Source organism: Arvicola amphibius, chromosome 11 (assembly GCF_903992535.2).
Source record: "Arvicola amphibius chromosome 11, mArvAmp1.2, whole genome shotgun sequence".
NCBI lineage: Eukaryota > Metazoa > Chordata > Mammalia > Rodentia > Cricetidae > Arvicola > Arvicola amphibius.
The window spans coordinates 74,796,187-74,817,825 of NC_052057.2; the positions used below are offsets into that span (position 1 = coordinate 74,796,187).

A 21,639-nucleotide genomic window follows, 5' to 3' on the forward strand; every position below is an offset into this window, starting at 1 on the left:
GCCATGGGATTCCTGCTGCGGCCTCCACCCAAGGCCGGACTCAGGACGTCTACAGAATGCTTCCTACAGTGCTTCTGCCTGTTCGGCCTTTCACAGTTTCTCCTGCTGCCTGGCCATAAGAAGTCTGAACACATGATTTTAAGCTTTTAATGAGAAGCAGCATTTCATGAGGATGAAAATTGCAGGGAAGGGACCGACGTGAACCCCGCTTGAATGCTGCGGCAGTTCTTCCTTAGGTTGAGTGCAAACTTCTCTCTGGAAGCTGTCTTTCACCTTGACAACCGCTCCAGCTTCAAAGTTCTTCTTTATAAATTTCACTTCAGCATACGGATCTCTGAGGAAATGTGTAAAATCTATACATTGAACTTTCTTCTGAACGTGTCTTGGGACAATTTCTGGGCTAGAGATAAGCAGTGACAGTCCACCAAGTGGCACATACCGAAAGCTTCATGTGGGCTCCAGGTCTTTCTTAGGACCACCTTAGCCACACTCCTCTGCCCCCATGAGTCCTCAGTGCACATGTCAGTAGGTATACACATGCAGTGTACCACAGTGTGCTTAGCCTTCATTTCTAGTCTTGTCTGCTTCCCTTGCTCGGGAGGTCCAAGCACCTCTTTGCTGCAATGTCCCATGTATCTGCACAGCACATGGAGAAACCTGTAAATCCTCTGGGCCTTACTGTAGGTGTGGCGGGTCTATCAGGTCTCTGGGTGTTGAAATCTGTCTCGGTTTCTGCAGCATGCCAGCAAAGCCCTGTTGGTGCCTCTTATTCCCCCATCCCTTTCCTCCCCCTTCTCTTTTTCTCCTCGCCCCTAGTTTCCCCTTTCCTGCTCTGAACTAAGAGATTCCAAGTTCTATCTTAATTGAAAGGAAGTGCCCGCTGCAGCTAGCGTGTTTTGCAGATGGTGAAATGGAGATACAACCTGTCCGAGGGCCTACAGAGCCAGGACACTGGCTTTCACTGCCCACATGACTAGGCTCTATGTGATGTCGCCTCCCGATTCATACCTGTGACTTCCCTGCCTGGGCTGCTGACCTCAGGAAGTGACTTGATTCTGGCCCAGGTGCTGTCCTTCTTAGTCCCGGACTTGCCCACTCCTTTCCCTTTTCATCACGTACATTTAGAAGGGTTGTTACCGGTCACAAATAATACTTCAATGGCAGAGCATTGTGAGGAACACCAGTAATCCCGATACTGGGGGAACTGAGGTAGGCAATCAAGAGATACAGGCCTGCTGGATGTGGTACCACAGGCCTTTAATCGCAGGGGAGAGAGAGGCAGTTCAAGGCTAGCCTGGGCTACTAAAGCTTTGCCTCAAGACACTAAAAATAAAAAAAAAAATTAAAAGTGCATAACTTATATGTAGGGAGATATACTTAAGTGATTCAAAGATTCAATTTAAACCTTACTGAAACTAGCAAAGTGAGATTCTAAAGGGAAGGGTAGAAAGTGGAAGGCAGCAGGCTCTATACACTGGAAAGAAAAAGCACACAAGTTGCCCAGGACTCTAAAATGTACAACTGATTTATGATTTATTGTGATCCTCAAAAGGGTAATAATTCTGCTGTTGGCTGAAAGGGTAGCGCTCCGTGTTGTGGTAACCACAAGATGACTTCTGGAGGCAATAACTCTTTTTGAGACTATTCTAGAAAATAGGAGAGGGTAGCCAATTCCCCAAAAGAATTTTGAGTGTTATCTTCCAGGAGGGCCCTAGTGTCCCGGGGTCTTCGCAGTTGGTCTCCCCTGGGCACCAGCCTTAGGCTCGGCCTCCGCGCAGCCGCCCAGCCGGGGAGCCTCGGCTCAGTCGGTGTACAGCTGCTCCGTGCGCAGGTCCTGCTTCATCAGTGAGGGCGGCTTAGCTTCAGCGAAACTGGGAGTTTGGGACAAAACGCAGAGGTGAAATGCCACCTCGTTGAGCTTTGCTGACTGTCTTTCCACGGACTTGAGGTAAATCTTTTCCAAAACGAAAGGGAAAACCAAAGAAACACAAAGAGAAAATAATTGGAGGATGCGGGCATCGATCCCGCTACCTCTCGCATGCTAAGCGAGCGCTCTACCATTTGAGCTAATCCCCCACCGCTGTTCACGGCTCTTTTTCTGTTCCCCTAGAGGAAGTGCAGGGCACAGCCAGGGAAGGAAACTGTGTGCTCTGAATAAGCGTCGTCGCTGAAACTGAAAAGCCAAAAAAGGGAAGCTCCTTCCTTCGAGCCGGAATCGAACCAGCGACCTAAGGATGCCCGCGGTTGTACGCCTACAGTCCTCCGCTCTACCAGCTGAGCTATCGAAGGGAGCGGGTGGCCTCCTGGCAGATCGGCTCCATAACGCCGCGTCACTGCCCCGTGCGGCGCTCTCGCGGGTCCTACCGAGTGGCCGTACGGGTGTCATCTCGGTGCGTGGAACTCGGAGTTCGCGGGGTCGCGCGCCCGAGGAAGCGACCCTCGGCAGCGGGGCAGCTGCACTCGGGTGGGAGGGGGGTCGCAAAAGGTTGCGCAAGCGCAGATGAGCCCAAACCGGAGCGAAAGTGCTGGAAATGCCAAGAGGCACTGGGGGAAGTTGGTGACACGGAGAGCAGACGCTGAAAAGGGCCAGTAGGGAGTCGCAGGAAACCTGGGGGAAAATGATAGGGTCTCCTTCGAGCCGGAATCGAACCAGCGACCTAAGGATGTCTCCTGTCGGGGAGTTAGCTACAGTCCTCCGCTCTACCAGCTGAGCTATCGAAGGGACACAAAGGGCCCCTCTGCCCCTTGACACTGAGCAGGTCCGAGTCTGGGGAATTCAGCCGGGCAAACGGAACTGAGCATGCGCATTTCCCAGGACTCGCGACTTTCACGGACGCATGTCGTTTCACGCATGCGCACGACCGCAGCCCCGCCTCACTGGCCACCCTGAGCCGCCCGCCCAGAAAGGACTGCAGCGCCGTAGGCAGTCGGCTTCCCGTTCGTCACGTGACTGCCCCTGACACCGCTTCCTTTCTCACCCCGCGTCGCCCGGGGAGCACGACCTGATGCTGTCATCCTGAAAGCCCCCGCACCCTTCATCGACGGGCCAGTGGCGCAATGGATAACGCGTCTGACTACGGATCAGAAGATTGTAGGTTCGACTCCTGCCTGGCTCGGATTTTTGTCGCCTCCGTTTTAGAACCCAACATTTGTGAATAAAACAAACCCAAGATGCTAAAACAAACCCAAGACCCTGGAACGTGAAATCCCCAGAGAGAAATGGTGGCGTTTCTAATTCTGTAGTGCTGTGTGCGCGGGCGGGTCAGCGCTGGAAACCTGGCTGCCTGTCCCCTGCTGAGAAGTCCCAGGACGTGAATCCCCCCCCCCCCCCCCCCCCCCCCCCCGTCAATCCCCTCCACTCACACAAAACAGGGAAACTCACCAAGTATACCAAAGTTCTCCTTTTTAAATAAGGTTCTTAGTTTTCACAAAATAGTTCCTCCCAAGTGGGCTATTTCTTGGAAAGTCTATTGAGTTAGTAAAATGTTAAGGGCTTGTCGCCATTTGCTAAGACAACACCTCAGTTGTCATTTTGAGCCAAACAAGCTCCACGGACGTTCCCGTGCCGACGATCGCGGCGCTCTCAAGTTCAAGTCTGAAGTTAGAGCAGAGGGACGTGTTAGGTCTCAGGGCCGGGACGGAGTCCTGGCTCCTTGCGCCTCTCGCCCGACCCCTACCCTCTACCCAGGGACCGGGCTGGGCCCCTTCCCCCGACTTCTCTTTCCTGTATAACCCAGTCATTTCGGCCACCCCGGCCTTTTGCCTCTTGGCCGCTCGGCTTCAGCCTGTCCCCGCATGGCCTGGTTCAGTTTGCAGGCCGCGTTCACTGTGGACTCTTCCAGAAGCCTCTGCCGTGCTCCCCTCGATCTGCAGTAAGACCCCAGCCCGTAGGAGCAGGCGCGTCCCCCTGTTATGTCTTTTTGTCAGTCAGGACTAACTAGCTATTTTAATTTTTTAAAATGGAAATGCAGCGGCTTGCTTAAAGGTGGCTAAAGACCCAAGACTTAAGAGGGTGGGAAAACATAGACTTATTTGAAAATGATGGGAAGTTTTCTTTTGGTTTCCTCTTGATATTTGTCAGTTTTTACGTGCGAAGGGCTGGTATCTTTAAAGCTGTATAGTGTTTCTCAGAATGTTTTTTGTTTTGTTTTGTGTTTGTTTGTTTGTTTTTTAAGTTACCTTCGTGGAAGACGGGGGAGTGTTGCTTTCCTTCACCTGAGCTCATAGACAAACCAAATCATTTAAGAGCAAAGAGCCTCTGTTTTAGTTCTTTTCTCTCACGCACAGAATGGCAAACAAGAAAATTATCTGCAGGCCATTGTCATGGCCACCATCGCACTGTGACAGAAACTATTACCCTTAAACAGCCTATCTGGAACAGTAGGGGACCCGGAAGTGTGATTTCTGGCTCTGGTGACCAAATTTCATGCAAGCTACAAGAGGCATCCCTAGAAAACAGAGGATGAAATATCAGTGTCTTGAAGGCTCCTCCCTCAGTGCCCTCAAATCATTTCTGTAGCGTCACAGTGCCCCCCCTAAAGGTCCCCCAAGCTTTATGGATATCTCAGTCTATCACAGAGAGACCCCATTTCCTTTCCCAGGCAAGACTGTGAAACTCTCCCTTGTTCTGGCATTTTCTTTCATGACAAGGAGCGATGGAGTTGTGCACAGTTCCTGCCCCCATGCCGCACTGAAAAGACTTTATAAGAAGAGAAGGAGCGAGGGGAGGAGAAAGATAAAACCATTGTTGTGTCAAAAGCTAGAGGGGCGACGAGCGGCCCCTAGAGATTTTATATAACTTTTGGGAGTTGGAAAGCAAATGATTATAGAATGGGGGATGGGGCACCCCTCAAAATATGCACCATGCAGCTCACAAAGCCGGAACACTTTTCTACCCAGAGTTCTCAAGAGGCCCGGGAGCAGGAGTGGTGGCAGCAAGATTAGTGGCCCAAATACTGCTCAGCTGTTTGAATTTGTCCCCCGTTGGAGGTGCCTGGAGAATTGCTTAAGCAGAGGAGAGCTGCCTGGGAGAGCCTACGGGAGAGAGAGCTGGGATTAAAGGCATGCACCACCACCACCACCACCTAGCTATGCTAGTTAATTGTAACTGTCTACTAGACAGAATTCAGAGTCACCCAGGAAGAGGGATTCAGGTGAAGAGTTGTCTAGATCAGATTGGCCATGTCTTGTAGAGGATGTAGAGAACTGTCTTGGTTATTAATGGGGCAAGACCTAGTCCACCGCGGGTGGCAGCATTCCCTAGGCAGGGATTCCTTAACAGTGGAAAAGTGGAAAATGCACTTGATCAGAGCAAGAACAAGCAAGCAAGTCAACATGCCCGCTTCTCTCTGCTCTTGACTGCGGATGTGATGTGACCAGTACCTGCCCAGATTCCCGCCTCCATAGTCCCTCAGTGATGAACTGTATCCCGGAACTGTAAGGTCAAACAAGCCCTTTCTCCCCAAAGTTGCCTTTTGTCAAGGGATTTTACCACAGCAACAGAAATAAGACTACAACATCCCGTAATTACAAAACTGCTCTGTCACTTCCTGTGATCCCTGTGGCCAGAGGCTGCCTGTTGTACAGGAAGGACTGTCTTCCAAGACAAGCACATCATCTCTAGGATTCTTGCTGGGCCTGCCTAAAGATCACCACAACTGATGTGCTCTCTTGGAAGGACCGAGTGAGAACGGCCATGGAACACTCACCTGAGTATCTAGCCACCCCTCCAGCCAGGTGCATGCAAATCTGCCTTAATTACACACGACCTTGGGGTCTCTGGGAAGGACAAGATGACTGTAAAGACAAGGGATAGTGTTCCTTCCACGTGGCTATAGGGAATCCCTAGCTGGCTAAAGTGTCACCATCTTCTAATGTCCTCTAAGGATACCATTAGGCCCACCCTAATGCCTACATTTTAACTTAAATACCTCTTGAAAGGCCCGTCTCCGAATGTTGTCACATTCTGAGCTACGGAAGTTAAGTCTTGGATAGATGGATTTGTGGGAGGGTGACAATGCAGCTGATAACATGGGCATTGATTCCTCAAATTGTGCCACATTTCAGTTTGTTTTATCTTGGGCCATTTTTTTTTACAAAGTTTTTTCTATTTTATTTTAATTTTTTTTTCAGAAATTCCTAAGTATCCTAATTGTCCTACTTTTCAAAGGAAAAAAAAGGGTCAAAGGAAAGTAAGGTAAGCATCATCTCTCTAGGCCTTAGGTGACACTCTTCTTGTACAAGTATCACTTGCCTTTTGCGAGATAAATCTTCCCTGGGCCATCTGGCCTACGCTCCCCACATTAGCCCTGATTACAGTTCTATCCTGCTGCGGCACATACACTAGCAAGCATTTCTCCACTGTAGTGAAATTTCTCAGACAGGACAACTTCATCCAAGGGTTGATTTGGCTCACAGCTTCAGTGGTTGAAAATCCAAAGCGCACAGTAATGCAGCTAGAACGTTTTCCCTCTGGGAGAAGCAACCAAGGCCTATCCCTTCTCCTAAGGCCTCAGCCACACCAAGATGCAATTTTGTCGAAGTTCACTCTAGAAGAACCAGTGAGTTAATTGGACTTCCTCACAGAGCTTAAGTGAAGGGTTGCTCACAAGGGGGTGCAAACGCCTTTCCCAAAAGACCACACCCCACAGCACTGTAACCACGCCCCACAGCCCTGTAACCACACCCAGAGCCCTGTAACCACGCCCCACAGCCCTGCGACCACGCCCCACAGCCCTGTAACCACGCCCCAGATCACTGTAACCACGCCCTGAAGACTATGTTTTCTAAGGCCTCTTGTACAAAGCCCCTGATGCTTAGGTGTGTTAGAGTATCTCCAGCAGAACATTCTAAGTGGCAAAATGAACAAACAGCACAAAAATGCGAACCCATAACACTCAAATGGATGCAAAGGATAGCTGTTTATGTTAGGAGAGATACCGGCAACAGACAGTGTGGCTCTGCTCAACCTCCCTGCGCCCAGCTTTGCTCTGCAGGCCACATCGCCTCCCACTCCCGTATCCACTAAAGAATGGGGAAGTGCTGCACTCGGTTCAGATTACAAATAAAACTTAGCAAGTAGGTGAAGGGGTTCAGAAGATGCTGACCCAAATCTGCTGCCTTGATTGCTTGAGCTCAAGGTGCCTGAAGAAAGCAGGGACAAGGAGGAAACTCTACCTAAAGGCAAGCAAAAAAATTTCCTAAGGGGAAGGAATGCTCAGTGTACCAGGAAGAGAGCATTCTTAACACTGGGGATGTGGAGTTGATATTAGAATACACCCACAAAAATAACTGTTAACTTTCCGTTACTTCCCCACCCCCAGGTATTTTCAGGTAACTGTCACATCGACCCTAGCTCCAGCCTCTTCTGTTTGTCACATGTCCACAGTTTATCAGTTCTATTTAAAGCAGCACTGTAGCTTTTGGACTTAATGGCTCTCTCGGGTCTTTCTTTTCTTTATGAAGACACACGTGTATAAGGCACCAGGTAAAGCATCCTTCCATTTTCTCCCGTCACTGCTGAGCACTGACGTCAAGGTCTCGCCAAAGAACTGAGCACATAGAAGCTTCTCCTCTGATATAATCCACGTAGAAGTTCGTTGTCTCCACAGAAGTGAAATGTGAACAATGAGGATTGGCTGTATTTTTATGACAAACTAGACTCTGAATTGCATGTAAAATCACAACATCAAAAAGATCCCAGTAAGAACAAGGGCCAGCTCCCCCACCCTTCAAGGAGATTAACGGGGTCCGTTGTGTAGTGGACAGATGGCTCAACTGACTTCCATCCAGTGCCCAGGGCCCCACAGAGCCTGGCAATGCTCACTTGAATCTTTCAGATTCAGGAAAACGGAGGCTCTCGATAGCCGCATTCCCTCTGCGTCTTCCTCAGGTCTGACTGGGGGTTGTGAGGAGGCTGCGGCCGGGGCAGGAAACCTTCCTTCAGGGACACTTTCTCCACATACTTATTTGACAGCTGCTGGGCACCGTTCCAGAACAACGGAAAGGATGCTCCAATCCCTGAGCCGCTGGAGCGCGCAGTTCTGGAGAGGCAGACAGCACACAGAGTGGCTCACCAGAGCTGAGCGCCACAGAGGGAGCTGAGGCACTGGAGACCAGGAGTGTGGCGTGGAATGTGCCTGTCACGATGGCATGTAAACACAGGTGACGGGGCAAAGTCAGCTGCTGCGCAGTGTGTGCACATCAGTGCACACGCAGACTCACATGCATCCCTTCTTCCAAGGGGCGGCAAGCATTAAAGTTAAAAAAGTAAAAGTTTTCCAAGCTCTGTTCCCTTTGTATTATGAAAAACTAATAAGAGATTACTAATTTGGAAGTTTGACAGGAAGATGATATATTTTTACTAATGGAAAAGTTCACAATTTGTACCTTACTTTGAACAATGGAGAAATTGGGCACAATTTCAGTTTTATTATGAATAGATAACATTTAAAGTCATGAAAAGATTTTGCATCTTATTGTTTGAGTGGTAGTGAAATGCCTTACTTTTAGATTTCAGCAATGTTCTCATCCCAGTTTTATGGACTCAGAATAATGGAACAGAATACATTAAGTTGGATTTAGAGACCCATGGTAATCACTTCAAGTTGGGGAGGGATAAATCAGGATGTGTTGGATACAAGTACTATTCTCACATTAGGTTGTGTCTGACTTTACAGAATGTACTATCAGGGAATATCATACATAATTAGCAGACAGACCTCAATGCCCAGTTAGCCCAAATGCTGGCTTTCCTGTGTTAGTACTCATGGCTCTCTGATCTCCTATTTCTCACCTGAGGAATGATAACTAGCTACAGTACTGAACTCAGAGAGTTGTCAGAAGGACCGCAGGAGTCAACTTACACACGGCCCTTAGAGTAACGACGAGCAAAAGTGGGTGTGTTGGATGCTAGAGAACATCTACAGGGTTTCTTAATGCCCTCTGACCATTCTGGAAAAATATGGGAGGAACCTGATATATTGGAATTTAAAAAATAACAGTTTTTGGGGTGCTGGGGACAGGACCAGGATCTTGTATATACCAAGCGTGCACTGAACACACCCCCAGCACCCCATTTCTACATAACCAACCACGACAAAGTCTTCTATCTTGAGACAAGGTCTCACTTTTTGTCTTTGTTGACCTGGAGCTGTCTAGACCAGGCTGGCGTTAAACTCATAGACATCCGCCTGCTTCTGCCTCTTGAGTGCTGGGTCTGAAGGCATGCACCACCATGCCAGACCCCAACATTACCTTCGAAATGAACAAACAAATAAAACAGCTCACTCCAAGATTGTCGCAGCTATTGGTGGATCTGAGACTGTGACAAAGGAGCCACAAAAACCGTCCCCAGAAAGGAGGTTGTGCAAGGAGTGTGTGTGGGGGGGAACAGGAAGTCTTCAGCTCACCTCTTAGGAAGACTCAGAAAATAAGGAGTCCGGGATACATATGCAGGCACACATGGAAAGGTCAAAGGGCACTCAGGAGTTGGTTCTCACAACCACATGAGTTCACTTCGGTTGTAAGGCCTGCATGGCAAGCATCTTTATCCACTGAATCATCTTGTTGGGCCCTCAGATCCTCTGTCTTTTAATGTGAAGTTAAGTTAAAGATTAATCAGCATACACACACATGCATGTGTGTGATGTGTGTGTATGTGTGTGTGTGTATGTATATGCTGCTTTCCCCATTGCTCGATATCTTTTATGTGCTGCTTTTAAACTTAGGTTAGCTTCAAAGGCTTGCTTCTAAAATAATATTCCTCATTAGTATATTCATATCCAAACAGATCACTTTTTAATCTAAAAAGAGTTGCAATTTCATCCTAGGAGTGAAAATTGTGTCAGGAAAAAACAATTACTCTTTGCCAAACCCAAAATGTGATAATTTAATAAACACTGAGAAAACGACACTCAACAACCAGACTCGTTAGGCATGAAGATTCCATATCTGAATAGACAACAGAGAGCAGCAAGCCCTTGCAAGGTTGGGCCACTCTTCCTAGCCTGGTAATGAGCCTGTGCCTGGCGGGTTTTAGTCCTGGAGCAGCCGATGGCCAGATTTTTGGCTATTAGGGCTCTGCTGGAAGGCGGTGGTGAGCAGGATGTGTTAACAGCTGCCTGAGAACCGCTGATTTCATTCTTGGAGTGTGATTTGGCATCGTGGGTACAGTCCTGGACCAGCATGGCAACTCCAGAGAGCCACATCATGCTTACCCTTTTACTAGACACCATCCTGTTCTCCTTACAGAGAAAGGCGCTTCTCACAGAGGCCATGTCCTGGGAGATAGCCAACAGGCAGTAGGCGTTAGTTTCCTATGTTGCTGTTGGTGCCGTGGAAATGCTGCTATAAGCTCTGATCTGAGAGACAGTGCTAGAAGTCACAGGTGCCTGAGTCAGATGCAACTCTGCAGTGGCTTTGCTGGGTCTCCGTCCTGGCCGTCTATAGCTGAGAACCACCCAGGAACTGGATGAAGATGAACGCTTTTGTGGGGCTCGGATCTCGGTGCAGCCTGGACTGGGTTTTGGACAGGAGGATTTGGCTTTCTCAAGGGATTTCTCTGCTTGGAGAAGAATGTTCTTGAAATGGACATGGCTCTTAGAACATACGGGGACTTAGGGAAGGTACACTGCTCGAGTGTTTGAGAGCCACAGCTCTATAACCAGGGGGCCAGGAGTCGGGAGACGGTGGCCATTTCTATCTTGCTTCACTTCAGGAATATATTGCAAAACATTAATATTGCCAAAAAAGAGCTAAGCTTCCTTAAGAGCAAAGGCTGCAGCAGCCTGTTTATTTTTCTTAGACAGACAGTTCTGCATGCTACAGTAGAGGTTCAATCCTGGCTTCACAAATATTCCCTGACTAGCTACTGTGTGTCAGGCATAACAACAGACACGAATCCTTATCTTCAAAGTGCAGAGATAGCACATTAGTGGAGGGGTCTAAGGAGAAAAGAAGCGGGGGCAGGGGTACCCCATGATGTCTGGCTGAGTGGGGCTCGCAGGGAAAACATCTGAGAAAAGGCCTAGAACAGGGGTTCTCAAACTGCAGGTCTCGACCCTCTTGGTGGGGAGTCGAATGATTCATAACAGTAGCAAAATTACAGTTATGAAGTAGCAGTGAGAACAATTTTATGGTCGGGGGTCACCACACACGAGGAACTGTATTAGAGGGTCGCAGAACCTTGGGTGTTTGGGAACTGCTGCTCTAGAGAATCCTCTTCATCTTCCACGTCTGACTGTGCGATGGTCTGGTCTAACTCCCGCTCGAGATGTAGCCTGAGAGAGTAGCAGAGCGTTTCACCCAGGAAAGCCCCAAGCTCTCCCTGGTAGGGTGTGTGGCCCGCAGAGGCTCTCGTCTTTGTCCTCTGTGACTTTACCGTCCTTGTCTTGCTCTATCCCGGCTGTTTCTGAGGACCCAGTGTCTATGTCTGTGTGATTCTAAGAGGGGCCACGTCTCTTGGCAGGACAAGCTGGGACTTACTCTTATCCCTCAGGCATCCAAGTGTCATCAGAGCACTGGGCGTGTTCCCTGTAGTGTCACAAGTCTGGGCTTCTAGGAATGCCCTCCAAATCCCTCAAATCCACATTGAGTTTTAAGGACCTTAACGATCCATCCCCTTCTCAAGCTTTGGGGGTCACTTTCTAACAGTCAGGCTCCTAACAGACGCCTGGGTGAGCATTGTGTTAGTGAGGTAGGCCAGACACAGGTGAGACACCCCAAGTGATGTGTAGCCGCGTTGGTAGAGGGCTTGCCCAGTATGTGTGACAGCCTGGGGTCAGCAATCCCTGGCGCTGTGGTGTCCGTGCATAACTGTAGTCCAAGTTCTTGGGAATTGGAGGCAGGGGACGGAGAAGGTCAAGCTAAGGAGTTCAAGGCTATTCTTGGCTGAATGTTCCACTGTGGCTGGGGTGAGTCACAGCACTGAGGTATATCAGGGTAACTAGAAAGTGTGTAGGTACAGAGTGGACCATGGGGTCCTGTGGAAAGAAAGAGGAAAGCGGGAGGCAGGGGGAGAGGCCAGGAACTGAAATGAGGAATGGAAAAGGGCCAAGGAAAAGATGAAGTTAGAGACCAAGGATTAAAACAGCAGGGAAATATAGGAAGAAGGAGGAAAACTAAGAAACAAACGCACTGTGCCCCCTATCTTAAAGCTATACTTTGTTCAGGACAACAGAAGTATGGCCTGGCCCCAAGTTGGTCTGTTAGACCTAGGTGAGTTTCCAGATGTTGTCTTTGAGGGGGTCTAGCCCTGCAATCTCTCTTGGTTCTTGGTTCAGATGCAGATGTAAAGAGCTGGCAGGATTCCTGCTACGGCAGTTAGGAAGTTCAGCTCTCAGGCGGGCCAGGGAAAACAAGCCCCGCTTCCGGCCACAGCTGCCCAGCTCAACCTGATGAAACTCAGATTATAATCCTACTCCCATGTCTGGTGCCCCAGACACCTTAGTAGAGGCCATATATTGTCTCGGAGCACTTTATCCCTTTAGAAGCCTGCAAGCGCCAGAGAAATCCTTTGCCGCATGAGCTGCTTCTGAGATCTCTATCTCAGAACCCTTGCTGCTGTGGTCAGTCATTAAGACACCCTTGGCTGAAAACTTGTCTCGGGGCCTGTGTGGCCTACAGTCTCCGGCTTTGACCTAACAGTGTGTGTGGCCTACAGTCTCCAGCTTTGACCTAACAGTTTCTCTCTGGGATCTCCAACAGAACGCCTGCTTTTCTTGAGTTTTCCCAATTCTAGAACTGTATTTTTTTGGCTCATGGCTTCTTTCCTCCATCTTTAAGGCGTGCCTTCGATCACACTGAGATCCAATTGCATCTCTCAGAGATTCTTCTACAGTTCAAGGATGTCTGTGATTTTACCGGATCTGTCTGACCAATATACGGAAATCTTACTTCACAGTTCATAGGATCACATCTGCCTGGAGCTTTTGCTATAAATGTGCCACGGTCACAAAGCTCTAGCCTTTGTGATATGCAAATCAGGATATGCAGGAGGTGGGTTGCATATGCCTATCACAGAGATGGTGTGCCTTTAATGAGAATCCTCTTTGTAAGTCAGGGACCAAGAGTGCCCTTTTAGGTACATGGATTTCCAGGCTAGTCTTCCCAAATGGGTTTTAGCCTACATACCATTTATAATAGCACATCAAGTACTCCCAATAATAATATATATATTTTGGTAAACATAAATATATGTTCCATCCAATCAAAAGCTAACATCCACGAACACGAGCGATGTTTGTCTTTCTGGGTCTGGGATACCCAACTCTGGATGATTGTTTGAGCTCCATCCATTTACGGGCAAGTTTCATGCTTCTTAGCGGAATGATATTCCGCAGTGTAAGGGTACATTTCATTATCTACTCATCAGTTAATGGGCATCTATGCTGTTTCCAGTTCCTGGCAGCAGTGATCATGGAGAAGTATCAAGCCCCATGCTCAGGAGTAGTTGACCAACGCAAAGCAGAATCTATTAGTTTTGTTGTGATTTAAACTTTTTGTTTTGTATTTTTTAAGAGGAAGAAAGAACCCGAAGTTGGATGAAGAAAGGACAGGTGAGGATCCAGAGAAGTTGGAAGGAAGGAAAAGAATGTGATCAAAACGTGTTGTATGAAATTCTCAAATAAAGAACATTTTTAAAAGATTATATTCTGGCATAAAATGGCAAGGAAATAAGGAGTTGACCATGAAATCTCCCGCTCCAGTAGTGTGGTATCAGGGTTAGACAGAAGCCACTCAGGAAGGCCAGTGGCCTCTGAATGACCATTGCAAAGCTAATGGCTAGCATCCCTTTCCTTGGACATCTCCCTCTTGTGTGAGGAACCATCCTTTGCTCCTCTGTTGCTGAGGCGCATTCTCAAGAACTCAGTCCCTCATTCAGAGGCATTTGCCTCTCATCACTAGAATCAGAAACAAGCTGGGAGGAGAATTTTGGCCAGACGCGCGCTGAAAATTTGATTCTGATTCCAAATCATGCCTGGCTCTTACCTTTAGCACCTTTGGACCAAATGCTTGAGCAAGCTGGACATGGAAGTTAAAAATCCCATGTGAGAAAAAAAAAAGTGAGGTTGAAGATAGAAAGAGGTGAGCTTTGAGATCGTAACTTGCTATCCAGAATAAGCCTGGTCTCCCGTAGTCAGAACACAGGAAGGAAGTGTTAAGCCCAAATTACCCACAAATTGGGCTATTTAGCCTTTTGTTTCCTCCAAATGCAAAGTAGTATTTATGTGTTGGTCACAGAGTTACAAGCACTTGGTAGTTATTGGGGCTATTAATACTGGGTGTCTCCATGGGTTTTGTTGGGTGAGAGAGTTGATATGCATAAGAAGTCACATTGCATTTGTCTGCTTTGGTGCATCATAATTTGTGGAAAACCAACTCACATTTGCTAAACGCTTAACGTTCCAGAAGCTGCTTCAAGACAGGAGCTGCATCTGGTCCCCAGCAACTTGGAGGTCAGAGGAGACACGAAGTCAGAAAGATATGAATCATCCTATCCTCATCTCTCCTGGTCACAGATGAGGCAGGGTAGAAAGAAAAGACTAGGAAAGGAAAGAGTCTGTGATTCTGAGACCCCATCTGCTTTTGATGCTCAGAAAGGCAGGAGACTTCAGGCTTCAGAGGCCACTGATAGGGGTGTCAAATGGTCCACCAAGACATACGTGTTTCCCAAAAGGTATTATAGAACAAAGGTAATAAATAAAGTTTACTCACTTAGAGCCAGGCGACATGTACTCAAAGACCTCCTATCCTAATCAATCAAGGATATGGGACAGCGATTAGTTTGTGCTAAATTGTGTACTGTTATATTAGTCAGGGTTCTCCGTAGTAACAGAACTTATAGAATTCACTAGACTTAGAGGCTTTTTTTTCATTTACTAGAATGACTTAATTGGCTGTGAAAAGTCGAGAATCCAACAGTTGCTCGCTCCACAAATCTGGATGTCTCAAAGAAGTAGGGTCTAAATAGGCCAGTGAAGGAGTAGACTTGCCAGCAAGGTGAGAACATGCAGGCAAAGAGAAAAACTTCCTTCTTCCATGTCTATATATAGGTTTCCGGCAGAAGGTGTGGGCCACATTAGTGGTGGGTTTTCCCTGCTCAGAAGATCTGGATTAAAGGCATGTCTTCCCTATTTCAAAGATCCAGACCAGAAGTGGGTATTTCCTACTTCACATTTAACAGTGATCCCTCACAATCATGCCCCTATTTTGGAGTTTTGGTTAATTCCAGATAGAGTCAAGTTGACAACCAAGAATAGCCATCACATATGTGTGCTCCCAGCTCTCTCCTCTCACAAACCCAATAATCCCCATCATAAATAGACAACTTTATTTACTGATTGTGATGGTTTGATGAAAATGAACCCCATAGGTTCACATGCCACGTGGCACTATTAGAGGAGCGGCCTTGTTGAAGTAGGCGTGGCCTTGTTGGAGGAAGTGCGTTACTGGGGGTGGGTTTTGAGGTTTCACATGCTCAAGCCACGTCCAACGTATTTTTTTCTCTCCTCCTGCTGCCAGCTGGTCCAGATGTAGAATTGTTAGCTCCTTTTCCAGCACCATGTCTGCTTGTACCCACCATGATGATAATGGACTAAACCTCTTAACTGTAAGCCAGCCCCATTTAAACGTTCTCCTTTATGAATTGCCATGGTCATGGTGTCTCTTCATAGCAATAGAAACCAAATCTAAGACAGAAGTTGGTATGAAAGACTGGGGTATTACTGTGATAGGTCTGACTATGATTCCCTTTGGAGGAATGTGGACTTTGGTGATGTGGGATTTTCCTCTGTATACCATTGATTAATAAAAAAAAAAAACCTGCTTTTGGCTAAAGGCTTAACAGAATATAGACAGATATATTTTATATATATATATATATATATATATATATATATATATATATATAGAGAGAGAGAGAGAGAGAGAGAGAGTAAACAGAGTCAGTGAGAAGCCATGTAACTGCCTGCTCTGCCGGAGCCTGCCAAAACTTTGTCAGAGTCTGGACGTCCAGAAAACGAACAAGCAGCCTCCAGAAACAAATTAGTGCACCAATGAAAATTGAATGGGCTAATAGGCAAATTAGTGTGAACTTACTCACACTAATAATAATAATAATGAGTGAATACTTGTAAGCTGTTATTTATGGACAATTTACATTGGTATAGATTCTATATATTGATACAAGTTCAAATTATATTTTTATATTGAATATGCTCCTGTTTCTGCTTACAATATTTGTACACCAATGCAAAGTTATTTTGTCAGATTGTATGCATGTATATTTCTACCTCTGTTTAAGACATTTTGTATACTGATGTGATTTTAGGATATATTTATCATATTGCATTATATATTTCTACCTCTGACCAAGATACTTATACATTGCCTACATTTTGAGATCATTGTCCTCATTAACTTCACAGCTGTTTAAAGATTGTTTAATATTCTGATATAAAGTCTTAGTCTTTAAGTTATATAGGTATTGGGTATTATAGGTCAATAGTCATTCATGTTTGTCATACTTTTAGTTAGACTAATTAGGTTCTTTAGATACATAGAGATTGTATTCTACACTTTGGGATTTTGGATTAAGAAAGTTACCAAATGCTTTAAGTGGGGCATTAATGGGCCATACCAGTGGGAGCATGGAAGACAGTGATGATGAAGATGACTTGAACTGTGGAGGCCTGGCTCAAAATGTTTCAAAGGAGAAGAATATTAATATGTGGCCTAGAGTTCATTCTTATGACACCTTGTTGAAGAATGTGACTGCTTTCTGCCCTTGTCCAAAAAATCTGGCCTGAGACTAAAATTGAAGAGTTATAGATCAATGGCTTTGGCAGAGGGGCTTTCCAGACAGCCTAGTATTGACTGCTGCTTGTTAGTGGCCAGCCTTATGCAGCTCTACAATGAAAAGGAGCAAGTAGAGCAAGAAAAAAAACCCAAAACATACAGTTTGAGGAGAAAAAAGGGTACCAAGAAGTGTAAACAGGTTAAAAAAAAGCCTGATGCTATGGGAATAAAGTGAGTGGTCACCTCAGAGCAAGACCCTACCCCACTAAGTTTCCCACATGTGAAGAGGCGTTAAAGAAAAGCTTGGGGCCAGGTGTGGTGGTGCACACCTTTAATCCCAGCACTCAGACAGCAGAAGTTGGTGGATCTCGACGTGTGAAGCCAGTCTAGTCTACAGAGTGAGTTTTAGGTCAGCCAAACTTAGGCAGTGAAGGAAACCATTAAAAACAGAAAGCTGGTGAAGATGTAATTGAACAAGGGGGCCCTGCTCCAGCCCCAGCAAGCAGCAGAACTTTGCAGCTTTGGCCATGTGGTTCCGGCTCTCAAGTAGAGAATACAAGATAGGCATTATGGAATCTCCCACCATGGCTAAAGAAAGCCACTGAGGCCAGGTGTATGTTGGGGTGTCCCTGCATGGAGGCCTGGAGAGGCCATTTCATGAAGCTGTGAAGAAGCCTGGATTGCCTTGGAGGAACCAAGATGTTGGAGACCCCAGGGTCCTGGTCTACCTGCCAAGGACAACTGCTAGCAGGAAATCGAACCAGTCCAAGAAAGAGAAGTGCGGTACAGTCAACAAATCTGAAAGCAGTTGGAGATCTGAAGGGCGCTTTGACATCAGGCATGGAGATGCAGAATCTGGAGTCTGCCCAGCTGATTTTTGGTCTTGCTTTGGTCCAGTATTTCCTCACTATGCTCCTTTTCCTCCCCTTTGGAACAGTTAAGCATATTCTGTGCCATTATGTTAGAATCCCATGGGTCTTAACATGTTGAATGAAGAATGAATGAATGAATGAAGGGGTGGCCGGCACAGAAGCGGGAGGGTGGCACTGAGGGACCTCTTTGTCACGTTGAGGTATGGAGCAGCTGCAGCCTCTGTGCCCTCCTCATTGACCTTCGCAAGGGACTTGTAAACAACCTTGGGCAGAAGGTTAGATGTATGTGATTTCTGTCTTGATTTTGCATGGGGTTACAGCTAAGAGATTGCCGTGGGTCTCTGAAGAGACTTTGGACTTTTAAACAGTGTTGAGACTGTGATAGACTACGGAGACTTTGGAAGTTGGATTGAATGCGTTTCTGCATTATGATATGGCTACAAGCCTATGGTGACCAGGGAGTGGAATGAAGTGGTTTGCATGAGACTGACCCCCAAAGACTCTCAGGGAGTGACATTATTAGGAGCTGTGGCCTTGTTGGAGTAGCAGCGGTCTTGTTGGAGGACGTGTGTCACCGGAGGTGTGCTTCTAGGTTTCAGACATTTAAACTAGGCCCAGTATATCTCTCTTCCTGCTGCCTGCTTGTCATGATGTAGAACTCTCAGTTCCTTCTTTGGCACCCTGTCTGCTTGTATGGCACCTTGCTTCCTTCTGTGATGATAGTGGACTAAACCTCTGTACCTGTAAGCCAGCCCCAGTTCAATGGTTTCCTTTATACAAGATGGAATGGTCATGCTGCCTCTTCACAGCAAGAGAAATCCTAACTAAGACACTGACCTCAAAAAAAATTCCACCTTAACCCTGTTACAAATTAAAGTCTTTGGGCAATGTTAGAGAGGGAATGGTTTCTTGGCAAGCTTTATAGATATAACTGGAGAGCCACCGATATCCCATATATAACGGTTGTAAAGAAACCTAATTGCAGCTGTCCCTTAGAGACACCTGACATGTCCTAGTGGGTGTGCCTAACTCTCTCTCGGAACACCTTTCTATTTTCAACCAGTCTGATTTTTAGTCACCTGTGGCTGCCCCTGCAAACTACTGCCTAAGCCACAGGTCCTTTTCGTCTGGTCAAAGCCCTCTGAAGAGAGCGCTCCAGGAAGCTGCCAGTGTGGTGTGCATCCGTATCCCTAGTGCCGGCCGCACGAGGACCAGTCACCACACAGGTCAGAACTTGTTTTCTCAGCTTTCCAAACAAGTCTTTCTCTGCTTTGGTGTGCAGGGGGAGAAGCTCCAGCCCCTGCACAGCTTGAGCAGAGTTTCGGGGGCTCTAGAACTGTCAAAGATGTAACATTAGTTTCCATCGACGATGTATATTTAGCAGCAATTGACTATAATTTGGTGGGGTGGGGGGAAGAAACAAAAGGCAAAGAAGATGGCACTTTTATGCAACGTTATGCAAAAACTATAGCAAGAACTTGAAAAGGAGCGTTACATAAAGAACTAAGAAAGGCCCAGGAAAAAGCCACACGTCGCCTTGCTGCTGTACCGTTTTAGAAACAGCACCCGGTTCCTTCGGCGTGGTGAGATTAAAGGGATCAAACAAACATCTACCGAGGTGACTTTGAAGCCTCAGATGGCTAGCATGCGGAGTTGATCAATGTAATGAGTTTTATGAAAACGGGAGTGAGGCTTTGCAACGTAACTTTGTAGACATTAGATCCACATCCCCTACTTGGCGGGTGTCTCTCTTTCTTATCGGCCTCATACTGGCAGGTTATACTCAGATCAGTTTCCTAAGAAAGTGGTCAACGTACTGCTTGGGGCTGGGTCAGCCTCATGCTGATTGTCTGGCTCAGTTCTAAGATTTAACCAGGATGAAAATTTTTCTTTTTGTTATTTTTAAAGCCAGTCTAAAAGAACGCCCTAGCCCTCATCTGTTCCTGTTTTTACTCGGTTTTAAGTAAATGCCATTTCTCTCTGAGGTCGTATTTCTGTGATCCTTTTAAATATAGACAAAGAGCTCCACAAACCCAAGCTCCCATCCCTTCTGAGTGTTTCGCTTATGACACGTGTGGCAAGTGTGACTATTGTGTTTCGTCAAGTAGGTGAGAAGTGTCTTTTCTCCTACAACTAGAGTTGGTGAGAAATAACGTCTGGCTCACCTTAAGATCAGACTCATGGAGACTGTCCACTGCCACAGTCTTACCTTAGGCGAGCAGCATAAAACAACTCTTCAGGCCTTTATTCATCAAACTGAATGCTTTTCGTTAGGAATTCTACACAAAGAGAAAGTCTGAGAAAATTATGTAGCAATCATCTTCCCCTTAACCTAAAAATAAAATACAAATGTGAACACGTTCACAGCATTTTATGTTCCCACTCCCCCACGACCACCCAGAGACGGGGCTGGACCAAGAGGAGGAGCTGCGAACCCTCCGTGGGCCCAACATCAAGAGTCTGTGCAGTAACTTCGAGATCCTTCTCTGATTAGCTGTGTCTTCTCGTTTGTATTTGTAGGCTGGAGAACAACTGGAAAGTCCATGTCTGGGGAGAAAAACACAAGGACGCAATGATCAGACCTGCTTTTACCAAGTTCCTTTGATAATGGGGCAGATGGCGGGTGGTGTTGAAGCAACAAGCAAATCAACTCACAAGGCGTTGTCTGAGTTCTTCAAATTCTGCTATTTACAGGATTATAACAATTCCAGGTTGGACGTTGCCCATGAAAGCTACACATGTATGGAAAATGTCATTTATATGGAGGATGAGTTCATAACTGCACGCATGGCTCTAGTTGGGACAGGAGTTAAAGCCTAGGACTAGCTTTGGTGGGGAATCCAAGAAGAAGCTTAACACATAAAGCTAGTGTCCAAAGTAGTCACACTTGCTCTCAAGTCTTCGTGAAGTTCTGCTCTGATGCTGAGCCAAAGAAGCTTCCTTAAAAATGTTTGATAACAAACCAATAAGCAGACAAGTTGGCAGCCCGGGTCTTTTCAGTACTCTTGTCTTCTAGAAGACACCCAGACATCTCTCACTGTGAAGCCGTTCAATGCGAGGTGAACTCTCAGGCATCTACTTAGCAGAAATCAGTGACTTCACATTCCACTTAACACTAAAGAGTCCCTATAAAATTAAAGAAACTTGAACTTATAGTAAACACACACACACACTCACACACAACTCATACACAGCCACATACACACACACACACACAACTCACATTCACAGAAAAAGAAAGAAATATAGGAACAATGTACACGGACTGAAAGCCAATAGTAACAACTAAAGGCAAACTAAGACCCAGAGAGACTTCAGTCTTTGCATTTATCAAACAGAATATAAAAGAATTATATATTTAAAACTATCAGACTTTGAAATCAATAAAAAAAAATCTAGTGATTAAAATACCTGAAACTTCATTTAAAAAAAAAACTAAAGAGCTTTCAAAAGCTAAAAAGGGAATTCATGAAGTAGAGGACCTATCTGAAGAGATTATTCAGAATAGATCCCAGACACCAAAGAAAATGTGATAAAAGATTAAAACTGTGAAAGACAGCGTGAAGACTTAGCCTACATCTAATAATATACCTTTCAGGGTGAAATCACAAAAGTAGAATGTTAATATTTGAATTCACATGTCCAAGATCCAACTGGATTATCTTACAAGGTCATCTCTCTCTCTCTCTCCTCTCTCCCTCTCTCCCTCTCTCTCTCTCTCTCTCTCTCTCTCTCTCTCTCTCTCTCTCTCTCTCTTTTCTTTTGCTTGCTTCTCTCTCGGTGGTGGTGTTTGTGTGTGCAGGTGTCTGTTTATGTGGGCGTACATCTATGTGTGGAGGCCAGAAGACAACCCTAGGTATTATTCCTCAGGAGCCGTCCACCAAGGTCAGCCTTTGGCCTCCACACACGTGCACACACACACACACATGTACTGAACCTTTATCACGCATACATGTACCACGCATGCACC

General features: G+C 46.4%; 1 protein-coding gene and 4 non-coding genes across 5 annotated transcripts in view; 1 reads left to right on the top strand and 4 right to left on the bottom strand.

Moving 5' to 3' along the window:
• Nucleotides 1–2,003: 2,003 nt before the first annotated feature.
• Nucleotides 2,004–2,076, bottom strand: Trnaa-agc. The gene has a single exon. It is a non-coding gene; the product is annotated as a tRNA-Ala (tRNA).
• A 124-nt stretch (nucleotides 2,077–2,200) lies between these two features.
• Nucleotides 2,201–2,289, bottom strand: Trnay-gua. The gene is given in 2 exon segments: nucleotides 2,201–2,236; nucleotides 2,253–2,289. It is a non-coding gene; the product is annotated as a tRNA-Tyr (tRNA).
• Nucleotides 2,290–2,629: 340 nt separating this feature from the next.
• Trnay-gua lies at nucleotides 2,630–2,722 on the bottom strand. The gene is made up of 2 exons: nucleotides 2,686–2,722; nucleotides 2,630–2,665 (listed from the first exon to the last, which is right to left on the bottom strand). It is a non-coding gene; the product is annotated as a tRNA-Tyr (tRNA).
• Nucleotides 2,723–3,043: 321 nt separating this feature from the next.
• Trnar-acg lies at nucleotides 3,044–3,116 on the top strand. The gene has a single exon. It is a non-coding gene; the product is annotated as a tRNA-Arg (tRNA).
• A 17,005-nt stretch (nucleotides 3,117–20,121) lies between these two features.
• The window catches only part of Dnajc5b (DnaJ heat shock protein family (Hsp40) member C5 beta), a 40,000-nt gene continuing 38,482 nt past the window's right edge, over nucleotides 20,122–21,639 (bottom strand). Inside the window, exon 4 of the mRNA XM_038348311.1 lies at nucleotides 20,122–20,216. Coding sequence (XP_038204239.1) covers nucleotides 20,122–20,216 — 95 coding nt within the window. The remainder of the gene's footprint in view (nucleotides 20,217–21,639) is intronic.